Genomic DNA, 12892 nt, shown 5'->3' with positions numbered 1-12892 from the left:
CCCCATTAATACCAGACCTTTAAAGGACATTACCTGACTGAAGCAGAGTCCTGCCTGCTGTAAGGACTGCAGGACCCTCAGAGTATCTGGAAACAGAAACAAGTTCCTAACATAAATCTGAAAAACACAGAAGTTATTTTCTACTAGACCCTCTGGATGGAAATTCCTGCTTCCTGTATCATCATGGCCTCAAACTGTGCTCCTAAGAAGGAAGGCTGGTGAAGGAAAAAGAAGGGAAGAAGGAACAGTTTCCACAGTTTGGGTAGTAGGAGTAGAGCAGCCTAAAGGTGCCAGAGGTGTAACAGGTGATATTTGATATGCTAAAAGCTGTAACATGGCACCTACTAATATGGTGAGAAACATTTTCCTGAATCCACCAGCAACTTTGGCAGCAAGCCCTCCACTTCATGGGTAGAAACCTGCTTTCCATGCTCATAGTTTTTCTTGGCACTCATAAAGCAGTTCAACAAGCATATCCTTTCCAAATCATCTGGCCTGTCAGATGCTGATGGAGGGACATCTGTACCAATCTCTCTCTTTCTTTAAAAACCAAAGAGATTTTCTTTAAAGAACTCTAAAGACACAGACTTGAGAATACAATAAAGTTTTTGCAGTTAAACAATAAAATCCATCTGTCATGGGTCCTTATGAGTGGAGTATTAATACACTTGGATGCTCCAGATCCCATTTGTCATTTGCATTCCTGTAGCTTTGGCCAGATAAAAAGTTCAAGGTGCTAAGAGAAATATTTGTGATTTATGAGGGGATAAACTCATAAATCGGACTTTGTTTCCTCCTAATGGAGACTATATATGTAAACTACTCCCATACATTGCAGATAAGTTTTCAGACTACCATCCTCACAAGAGTCTACTCTTTTTTGCCTTCTGTTTCTTTGGAAACCAACCAACCAACCAACCAACCAACCAACCAACCCACCAGCCAACCAACCAACCAACTACAAATTACTTGTGTTTGGATGTTTTCATTTGTGATTGTACTGGTACTGAGAAGCAAGATGGACAAATATAAAGACTGTTGTGAACTTTATTGAATCTGATTAACTGTCTGGTTTGGGTTCAATTTAAATTTGTCAAGACTAAAAGTCCCCTGTCATCTTTTCCCTGCTCCACACACAAATGAGATCTTCACACAATTCAGAAACTGTGCTAGGTCTGAAGACAAATAGCAGAGCTGCCTGTCAGCTCCTTCAGCAGCCAGCCAGCCCAGACAGCCAACTCACAATCTCCCTTCCCTCGTCTCTCTGGCATTGCTCCGTTGTGCTTTCCATGTTGTCAAAACGCATTTGAAGACCTGGCAGGAACTGGGTGCCCGTGCAAGGGTGCAGAAGTTCCTGCCCTCCAAGGGGCACGGGAGGGGGCAGCAGCAGCAGCTCTGCTGGCACAGCAGAGCCAGAGTGAGGAGAGCAAAGGGAGGCAGGGGTGGCAGCAGCGGGGCTCAGGACCCCCTGGTTTCCAGCACCCTCTGGGGAACAGAGAGCCCCAAGTGCACATTCCCTGAACCACTGATGTGCACCCAGGCAGCCTCATCCCAAGCAGGGAACATGGCTATGCTAGGCTGTTCTACCAAAAGGTAAAACATATGAACTATCAATATCTGCACATGATATAAAGCATGAGGGGTCAAACTCAATACTCCAAACAGCATGTATTATAAACTTCTGTGATTTTCCCTCTTTGAATTGCCATCTCAGAATTTTCCCTTCACAAACTTAGTAGCTGTATGACTGTTTTTGAAATGAAATCATATTGGCTAATTATTCAATTTATATATTTACAATTTAATTCCTACCATGTATGATGAATCATTGGAATCAGTCAGTAATGCACCTGCTGACTGGATAACTGCCTTCATTTTGGTTTTTTTTTTCAGCTATTTTTAATAAACTAATTTTTAAGACTGCCAACTCTGTTAATAAAACCTCACTGAGCTTTTGAGCTTTGAAACCATTTTAATACACTGCAATTTTCCCAACAATCTGAAGAATAACAGAAAGTCACATTATAATTGAAAAGAATAAAAAGAATGCTACACTTTGAAATGAGAGCCACATTTTGGATTTCTTTTTCATACCCAGTTAACTTTATATACAGCTACAGTATAATGTGATAGTAAATTTATACCCCTCCATTGTCACCTGTTCAAAATGCATTGGAATATTCAGGGGCTTTTTTTCTGTTTCCAAAGTCTTCATCACAGCCTGTGTGAGAACTGGAATAAATAAGCAGCCACATTTTCCCATACTGGAAAAGTTCCAGAAGGGAAAGGGCTCTTGACAAAGCTAAAGGAGTTTTCAAGACACTTTCTATTTCCATACTCGTTCTTTTGTATGCTAGGTTGCCTGCCATTATGTTTATGTAATTCTGACAGTGTTCTTAATGACACACTAACAGATTGTAAAACACGCTGCTGGCATTTACTTGTTTTTTATATTTTTAAAACAATGTCCTTCATGTAACAGTAGTTAAGCGCGGCAGAAGGACATCATTAGAGCCATGGTTAAACTGTAATTTACACCATTAGGAAGGCAGGAGCAATTTTTATTGCCTGGCAATTTTCTTGCTGAAATATTTGGACCATATGGCTCAATTTGTGTAATAACCTTAATTTCAGCACCCTTCAGGTCTGCCTCCATCTCCTACGGAATGGTAAAATGCGGTTTAGCAGAAAAGGCAACTGTCTATACTTAGAGAGTTGAGATTAATAACATGTCACGTCCTGTTTTTGGTGAAGGAATTCGAACAGCAGCCAGATGGTATCTCTACAAATAACTGTCAGGGGTCTTGATCTAATCAATACAATGTATTAATACATCTCCCTTCGCTGCTTCTCGAGGGGCTAGCGTGCAACATCTGGAAAGATTGGGGGGACCGCCAAGTAGAAAGCTGATCCTTTTCAGAATCAAACTGAGCCCAATTAATTTTTCATGTATACTTGATAACTGTTTCATAATGAGCTATGCGTCTTGACGGAGTTAGGGTTGGCGGCATGAGCGGCTTGTGCTTCCTATCCCCATTCAGTCCACTTACAGAAACCAACCCATTAATCAAACTATCTGGCATAAAACTGAAATCTCAGCTCAGCAAGAGATCAATAACCATCCTTAAAAAAAATCTCCACAACCAGAGCAGCAACAAAGACCCCACCACAGAAAAGGGTTTAGTGGGCAAAAGTATCCAGGCATGACATTATTAATTACTTTAAGAAAAACCAAAACTCAGAGCCATACTCACCTGACATGCACCTAAACCACAGAATTTAATATTAGCTTCCTGTCAAAAAGTAACATTTAAGTCCATTAAAAATACACTGCCATTCTGCTTTCTAGATACAGAGGCCATCTGGCCCCTATTCACCATAATTGATATTACAGTCTCAAAAATAATATTTATATAATGCTGTAAATTAACAGACGGACACCCTTTCCACTCCCAAAAAGCTTTCTGTTGATAAACTCATCTTCTAGCACCATGCGGATATTAGGGTCTTGCTCCCTAAAGAAAGAGGGGGAAAGATTATAGGCAAGATTATACATGCATTCCAGGGCTTTTTGTGAAGTCTGAAAAGAGGAGAGAGAGAGAGAGGTCACTTGGCAGGCAGAAAATGGGAAACTGCAACAAGCATAGGGGAGATGAGCTTGAATGAGGCTGTGAAGCTGAGTGATGGGAATGGATTCAAAAGGGAGCAGTAAAGAGAAAGGACAGGAGGTCAGCTGAGAATACTAAACTTATCTTGTGTAGGACACCCCACGGCTGTTTGATGAGAATGACTTTGGTGACTGTAGACCTGGATTAGATTCAAAGGGAGTCCCCAGTGGTATGAGGCTCTATGCTATATTACCAATTCCCATGAGTCCTATGGCTTGCTTTTGCTGCCTTTTTTTCCTTAAAAAAAAAAAAATAGGATTCTCTGTTTATTAAAATTCCCCTTTCCTTGCTAAAATTCCCTATGAAATACAAGCATGTGACATAAGACTTCTCAGCCAATTTGAGTAAAAGACTTTATCTATGGAGGAAAGTGGGGCTGGAGGGTAGGATGGGGGCTGGGGACTGGCCTTTCTAATTATCAGCTGAAGAATTCCTGTATCTCTAACTGTTGGGCACGACCCTGGGGATTTTAGGAAGCTGCCCTATGACTTCACCAACAAAGAGCGTTATCTTGGAGTTGCCTGATACAACCACTTAAGGACCTTGGTTAAATGTGAATTAAAATCTAGTCAAATCCAATTAAGCATTTTTAAACAGATATCTAATTTGAAAAACAACTGTACATATTACCCAACAAATTTCTTCCTTCTTCTTCGTTCTTATTTTCTACTTATAAATGAAAAAGCATCTGCAGCTTGCTAAAATGTTGCTTTTTAAAGCTGATTTAGTGCAGTCACATAACTGGGCACAAAGGGAAGAATGTCCTCATATTACATATTCCTAACAAATTATATTTAATAAGATGAAGCTTTGTGGGGGTTTCTGTTTTGTTTATTTGGTTTTTACAAATTACAAAACATTCTGTCAGTGGTGTTTTTCTACACTGTCTGGTTAGTTTGATGTTATTCTCACAACTGAAATGCAGACACAGAAAAAATCACAGAGAAAAGCATAAATAAAAAGCACATATAAAAACATATATAGAGAAACAGCATATGGAGCATTTGTGCAATCTCATTTTAGTCATCAGCCTTTAACATTTGGGTGGTCCCCTATTCTCTCATGGCTGCAGGTGCACACACAGTAAAGATTACCACTTCCAGAGTGCTGCCCACCACCATCTTTCTGCCAAGAGTAACATCTTTTAAACCTGTCAAGCTGCATTATTCCATTGTGTGGGTTAAGAACGCTGATTAATCAGTGTAAAAATCAACCACTTTCTTTGACTGACACTTACCAGTAGCAGCACACAAGTGGACCTCAGGAAAGCAGTCATGTGAACAGCTGCAGCCCAAGGATGGTAAATGTCCATGCCTTAGATGTCCTGAACATTTCATGGTCTGTAGAGGTTTCATGCTCTTAACTAGGTTAGGTGTCTGAAGACAGCCATTACAAATATTTTTCAAAAGACTTAGCTCTACATGTCTTTCACTCATCAAAAAAAGACTGTACAATGGGTGAGAAATGAACCTTGCCCAAGGAGAAGCCCAAGGATAAAATACACCAGACTTTCCCAAAGAGGTAACTAATTTATTTGTAGAAGAAATTACATATTGGTCCAGGCACTCTGGCCTAGTCAATCTAGAGTGTGGTTAGGTGTGGTCAGACATAACCAGTGTATCAGTGTATCAGTGTATGTATCAGTGGTTTTACCTCTAGCTAGTCCAAAAATTTATTGAAAGACAAAATTCTGTCAGCTTCATGTAACACACTGAATTAGGGAGAGAACATGAAAGAAAAAAAGAAGTGAAATAAACTTCTTGGCTGTAACCTACACTAATTCAAATCACCAGTTGCCTGACAACATATTAAGACCTCACAGACACCAGACAAACCTTTCCTTCCTAATTCACAAGGATTCTTTCCTTCCTGGCAGAATTCCAGCAGAGTCTAAAGCTATGCTCCTGTGGCTGCTGGAAACATCCAGGAGACAGTGAAGTGGCCTTGTTCACGGCAAGGATGGTATAAACAGAAGAGCTGAAGCCTCTCTCTTTCTCTCTCACCATTCCCCTCCAGTTCTATTACTACGGTACTCTAAAATCATCAAAGTTGTGCAACAATCCATTTCATCCTTTCTGCTCTAATTAGGCAATTCTACACGTCTGTCTTGATAGGTGAGGCTTACTGAAGCACTTAATCAGTTTCTGGAGGGGCATCATAGTGCCAATCCAAATGCTTATTTAAACAGAGCTGTAGTGCCAAATCCAGCATATTCTGCAGCAGCATGGAAACAACAGAATCTGTGAGACACAGATTGCCTCGCACACTTTTTTAAAGCAGCCTTCAATGTGAAGAAGCACTTGTCCTGTATTCATCCTGTATAAGCTTAACAGGTCTAGAGATTAAAACATGGAAAGCATTTTACATTACTGGGCTTTCCTGGCAAATAAAACAATTAGAGCAATTCCAGTACAAACCCTTCCTGAAACTGTGCTAACAAAGCTTTGAATCTTAAAAGCTGCATTTAAATCAAACAATTCATTTGCAAACCCATCACATACAGCACACACATAGTAGGTGGGGATCATTTCATTGAAATTAGAAAGCAAATATCTCTATACATGAGAGGTCACCAGTTGTTGTACATTAAAACCATTTCACTGTTAGGCATAATTAAAATACTCTAACAGTGGTTTCAGTAATTTAAACATTGCAGTATTGTTGTAATATTTTTCTAGGCTTCAAGAGTTCACAATTGTTTGGTCCAATCAAATCTGGGAACACTGGAGAAGTTATCACCCATCAAGGTAATTACTTTCAAGTTGAAATAATTACTCCATCAATGTTAATGGTCTTTCAACTTCAATAAAGCACTCACCTGCCGATAATCACAGCTAACCTCTTGCTCTCATGCAATTCCCTCTCTATTTAGCAGGTTATATTACAGCCGTTAGAGTGGTCACTTGTCCTGAACAGCTGCTGAATTTCACTTTGATCGTCTGTGAACCATAAAAAAATTAGTCATCTGTGTATGATTTCCCCTAACCCATAAACCCTTGCAGAGCTGAGGAGATGATCTTTTGGCTGCACTAGGGCACTGCTGAGCTGCCATCTTGTTTCTGGTGGTGGCCACTTTCCACTGCCTAGCACCAGTACAGTAGCCTAATTAACTTTTGCCCTCCACTGCCGTTTACAGCTTTCACTCATTGCTTGTAGCACATCTTCTGAATTTATGGCATGTACAGGGATTGCTTCACTTGCACTCATCCTCTTTTCTTAGGGTGCACCCAATTTCTCAGGCATCTGCAATAGGCATATACAAAAAAGTTTCACCAGTGCCTCTCCTTGGCACATATTTTTCTTATTCTTGTGGCAACAATCTTCATTACTTCTATGAGAATGTTGCCATGTACACTACTAAATACTGCAATACTGAATAGTCTGTACAAGGAAGTTAGTAACTGTGTTGTATCTCATCTCTAATGCTGCCAAATGTTCACGGGTCTATATGAAGAAATAGAAGTGAAGGACTACACATGAATGTATTATGCATTTTTAAATGTTATTAATAGAAAGAAACTAACTCTGGATGCATGATTCCAGATATCTGTAAAATCCTGCATAGGAGGCATGAATATATGGCAGTACTGGCCACTCAAAAATATTTCTGATATATTATTTTTGATAAGGAGGTTTTTAACAAGTAAACTATACTTAATATTCTGACTCAGTTTATTTGGCATGAAAATTCTGTCTGCTTATAAGAACGCAATCATGTTAGCCAAGGCTTCATCCTCCTACCAAAGTCTTTATTACTGCTATTCTGCATTGTGTCTACAGATTTCCCTGTCACAGCACCTGCAAAGAGAAGCTTGGCCAGTGCAGTTATATCCCATCTCCCCAAATAATGCAAGGGAAGCCAATATGTGTTCTCAACTGTTAGCACAGCTGCATCCAAACCAGAGGCTTTGCTGGGGCAGTGATAGCAGCTAAGAGATGTATTAATTTTTTTCACCCCAAGCTGGCATGGTTATGCAAAAAAAAAAAAGCCTTTAAGGATAAGTTTGGCCTGAGTGCCTCACATTGCAAAACACATTGTGAGAAGACCTGTGCACAGGTGCAGGATTTCCCAGGAATAAGACCTATAATGCTTACACTTATCTCTTGCATCCTCTAAAAAGCATGTTGTACTTTGATCTACACTTGACTGAGGTGAATTTAACACACTGAGACCTTTCTTCTACATAATAATAATAATTGGTGGGCACTGCCCGTAACAGGCAGTTTTCCTTTTTAACCCTCTGGATGCTTTTCTTTCTCCAAGTGTTTTCAAACAGCTACATATTTTTATGGTTTTCTGCTCATCTTCCTGGCTTTGAACTCTCCTGCTCCCAGTAAACAACCAAACACTTGATATAGCTGTCATGGGAAAAACAGCATTACAGACCCACAAAATGTCTATGAAGAAATGTCCAAACCTACCAAGAGTTCTACCTCACAGCAACATTTGGAATACAGAAGTTAAAGAGCTGTGATGCTTTGATGACATCTGGCAGGCACTCATTGGCTTTATAATGAAATCAGCTCTGGGTTCTCTGTTCACAAGCTTAAGTCCTAAGTTTACAAGAGTGAGAAGCTTGCTTTGACAATCTAGGCACTTAATGCAGATTTCTGTAAATGAGAACCTTCTGAAAATCCCTTCCCCTATAAACACACTCATGTTAATGCTTTCAAGACACTAAATATGATTCCTGCTTTAGAGGGTTAAAATGAACTGCAAAGACATTGTGGGAGACACTTGTGCTGCTGTAACCAGTCTTGACTTGACTTTGCTCTGCAAATAAACCAGAATGTCAGTTTAACTTGCTGTTGCCTAACATCTGTCACTACACTCCTGGCCAAACAAGCCAAGGAAATGGGTGACACTGCTCCCTAACTGTGAAGGATCAAAATGGCTCATGTGTATGTCACTTGCTTCTAACAGTGAGGACACACTCCTTTCATTTCAGGGGGAGCAGCTTTTCCTCTGAGAACTGAGTTCTCATTTTTATCTCCACAGGCAGTGTACAATTTCAATGGGTCATAACCTTAAGGTACCAGACAGCCATACCTTTGACATATTAACTCAAATATGTCTTAATGGGGAATAAATAGTTGGATTTGGGGAAGTATAGTGATAAGTATAGGGTAAGTCTGTTAAATCATTTGAAAACCCAAAAGATGCTTCTCCTTTGTCTCTGAAATGGACGGAAATGAAGCTGTTATATGAGAACAGTCTTCAGGGACATTAGCAAAGGCTTAATTTGTATCCTGCAGTGTCATAAGGACTGTATTTCTCCTCTGAGTTTTGGTCAAGCTTTATGTCCTGGGGCAAGCAACCAGGGTGCAACCAAGAAGCGCAAGGGTGGGATCAGCCACCGACATTCTAGCACTGGGGTTTTTTCCTGGAATAATCTAATGGGATAAGAATGGAGTCTAACAGATTAAATAAAGGACCAAACTCATTGCTTTCTTAATACTTTAAGTCTTACTTGTAACATGGAAGCTTGTGAGAGAGAATGACTAATGGCATATCCCATGAGGGAGCTCCAATAGAGATGCTTTAGGAGATTAAATGATTTAGCCTAGTACCATGAAGGCTATATTTTAAAGGAGCAGAAGTTTAATCATTGGAATTCTAGTTCCTTCAATAAAATTACATTTTAATTAAAGTATCTCATTCACAAAGCTGAAGTTAAGGGTATATCAGCAATTTCATGATAAAATTCTATTTTTAAGCGTTTCTAACTTTAAAAGTTGGTGTCCAGGTTTTTGCCTGCTGGGATAATTGACCTAACCTCCTGCAGATATCTTTGATAACATGACTCCATGCACTTTATGTCAATATCTTTGATTCAAAGCTTTAGCTGTTCTGCTGTATTCAGAAGAGGTAGGATCTCAGGTCCTTGGTATAAATCAGCAACAATTCCACTCAGTTAATGCAGCTGCAACAGTTTCAAGTAAGTGCAACTGATGGAGCAGATGTGCAAAAAGATTTGTCCCCAAAGGGTAGTATAATATCTTAAATAAAAATGGGTAGCAAATACCATAATTGACCCATGTTCAAGACAAAGGACATTAGAAAACCATACAAGCCAGCTTTGCTGCATTGCTACTAGAACAGCTATACATATGCTGCCAGAATGTAATTTTGATTCAGGATACTGTTTGGGGAAAATAAAGGATTTTGGAGCCAGGAAAATACTAATTCAGTAAATAATAGCTTGTTAATCTAAAAGGCTTTTAACTGATGCTGTTAAAGAAACACACTGTAGCAACATTATTTAAAATACCATTTTGGTAGGTTTTATTGCCCACAGTACAACCATCTTGGACAGTTTCTGTTGTTGTTGGCATGCTTAGAAGACATTGCAATGCATGACCAGTCAGGTCAATTCTGATGCTCAGAACACTGCATGCTGCTGAAGCAGAGCAGCAGGAGAAGCCCTGGCTTTTCACTGGTTTTAAAATCTTAGGTGCATCATTACAATTATGATGGTGTTAATTTTTCTTACAAGAAGTAAAGGGAGCTAAGCACCAAAATGCCACTGAACTTTATAATCCAAATATACTTTTTTAAACCTGGCATGCTGTGCAATGTGAATGCAACTGCTTCAGAAGGCAAAAGTATATTATTCCTATAACTCAGTTCAGAAACTGTTCTCCTTTTCAGAAAAAAAAATATTACAAACTGAATCCATTTAGGATTAGACACAAAACTGGTCTGAAACTCTATGATCAAGGGTATGTAAGATTAGCAAGCTGGAAACTTCTTCCACTGTGTCATGTGGAGATTTGGCTGAGGAAGTTACTCAAAGGTTACTACTGAGTATTCCAGAGAAAGCGTTTTGGGATCTTACTTGAATTGCCAACCACATACTTCAAAATTGGGATAATAAAGAATTTAGGGTATTTCTGGTGTTATTCAAAACTACCATGGACTACGGAGATTCTAGGTTTATGAACTTGAGGTGGCACTGCTGAGGAAACCAAACTTTATTACAACCTCCTTAAACTTTTAAAATTTCTTTTCAGAAGACAATAAAGTACACAAGCTGTCCTAATACACAACAGTTCAGTCCAATAATTTATAAACTGTCTTGCTATAGAATGACTAGAATGCAATATACAGGGGGGAGGAACATTTGTGCATTTGTGGTAAATGCACAAAACACAACCATTTCTGTCACTGGTTTACACAATGTTGTTAGTCAGTTCACAAAACAATGTGTTTTTCTAAATCTGTCCTTTCACATACTGAATAGAAACATGAAAAGAAAGCTAAGGGAAAGACAGATCAGCAGGGCAAAGTAACATTCCAATATAAGTACATGAATTGGAAATAAAAGTAGAACTGCTCTTATTACTGATGAATTATGAGGGAAACATGCAAATGGGTTGCATATATGAACTATGTAATTACTAATTAATTCGTTCACTTTATGATTCCAACTGAAATAAAAAATTAATTCTATACAAGGAGGAGTGATATTGCTGTTCTTTGTGCAGGTACTGTGAAACTATTTTGTCAATCAGACAAAAAGTTCAGGATGGTATTTTCAGAGCAAGGCTGACAAATGCATGACACATAGATGCTTTTGAGTAATCTACTTGCCTCTACCAGAAATCCAATGAAATGTTAGCATGAAATATTTCAGTCTGTGTTGGGCCAAACACAAAACTTAAGCCAACAAAACACCAGGTAACTGGAAACCTCGCTTTTCTAACCAGGGTTAAGGGAGAGTTCAAAATGCAACAGAGATCAAAGCAGAGTGAAACATCTTAAAACTGGTTTTGTGGCCCAGTTCTTACCATTACAGTGAGAGCTGTGACAGCTGGGCTGCTGAGGGTCGGGTCGCTGTGCTTTTCTTGGTAGACCACTCGGTACAGAGAGATGAGCCCGTTGGGGGAGAGCGGCTGGCTCCAGTTCAGCCGCACCGAGTACGCGCTCGTGGCTTGTGCCCAGGGGGCTCCCATGCCCCAGGGGGAAGCTTCAAGAGTCTGGGCTGAAGCCCACAAGCTGTCCACAGAGCCCACGGAATTTTGAGATCTGGCACGATACTCATAGAGAGTAAAAGGCTGGAGAGCATCGGAAGCATCAATGAATTCCAAAGGTCCTTCAGTCCAGATGAACAAAAGCAGCTCTTCTTGACTGCCCACAGGACGTCTGGAATTAAACCAAAACCAGTGTGTTTAAAATAGAAAACTGCTTCAGCAGTCACATAATAGTTAATCCTAAAGTTCCAAGTTCAGCTTGTATCTCAGAAAAATACAGAAATTATTTCACATTACACATGCACAAAGAACTGACTACCTATCTTTGCATCTTAAAAGCATTTCCCTGAATTTGTGTTAGGTTCTGAGTAGTGAAGAAGAGATTTTTGAGGCAATTAGTGATTCTCCTTTATCTAGAAAATACTATAAAACATGGCAAACAAGTGTGCTGTCACGGTCCAGGGCAGCAGAGCAGCAACACAACAGCATGTTGTCCTTCTAGGATAGAACACACCACAAATGAGACTTTCAGAACTTAGAACATGAAATTTTAAATCTATCTCTATTTGCTGAGCAATAACTTAAATTGAAATATGGGTGCAAGTTTTCAGCATTTCTGAAAATCAATTTATTTACTGAGGTACTTACCTCAGAATCCCTAATTTATTGAAAAATTGTGACCATCTTACTGGAGAAAAATGTTATCTAGTGAATAAGGGATAAGTATTCTATCATGCCCTCAAAACTAAAGCTGTGCACTTTCAAAATCTGATTTTCTCACACTAAATATCCCATTGTTTCTTGCAAATTGAATAAGTAATCCCTTGTGCATAAACTTAGCTAAATTTGCAGCTCCACCACCAAACCTCATTAAAATATCACACATAATGTTTTTTGTAATAAACAACACATTTTTTCCAACACTGTTTTTGTTTAAAAATGCAACCCTAAGATACATGAAGAAAATTCACTTTATTGGTTTTTGGCACAATGGGTTTTTCTTTTTGTGCATATGTACATATATGTATACATAGATGCACACACACATATATATGTGTATATATATAGCATTACTACTGCAGATATGCTTGCCTTGGACCTGGTGTTATCCTGAGTACCAGAGATTGTAGATGATCCTCAGCCCCTTTGTAATATGCCCCCTTCTTCTATATAATTTACAGCAGTTTTAATAAGCTGAGTACTCATCTTCAAAACAGAGTTATCAAATCAATTCTTTCACTTGGCATAGA

The 12892-nt window shown here is 39.1% G+C and overlaps 1 protein-coding gene across 1 annotated transcript in view; it reads right to left on the bottom strand.

The window, feature by feature from the left end:
* Positions 1–12892, bottom strand: part of USH2A (usherin) — a 372550-nt gene that overhangs the window by 45124 nt on the left and 314534 nt on the right. The window contains exon 60 of the mRNA XM_058020039.1: positions 11460–11814. Within this exon, the coding sequence (XP_057876022.1) occupies positions 11460–11814 (355 nt within the window). The remainder of the gene's footprint in view (positions 1–11459; positions 11815–12892) is intronic.

This window comes from Melospiza georgiana, chromosome 3, assembly GCF_028018845.1.
Source record: "Melospiza georgiana isolate bMelGeo1 chromosome 3, bMelGeo1.pri, whole genome shotgun sequence".
Classification (NCBI taxonomy): domain Eukaryota; kingdom Metazoa; phylum Chordata; class Aves; order Passeriformes; family Passerellidae; genus Melospiza; species Melospiza georgiana.
The sequence above is the reverse complement of the archived record's forward strand: the minus strand, read 5'-3'. Positions and strand labels throughout refer to the sequence as shown.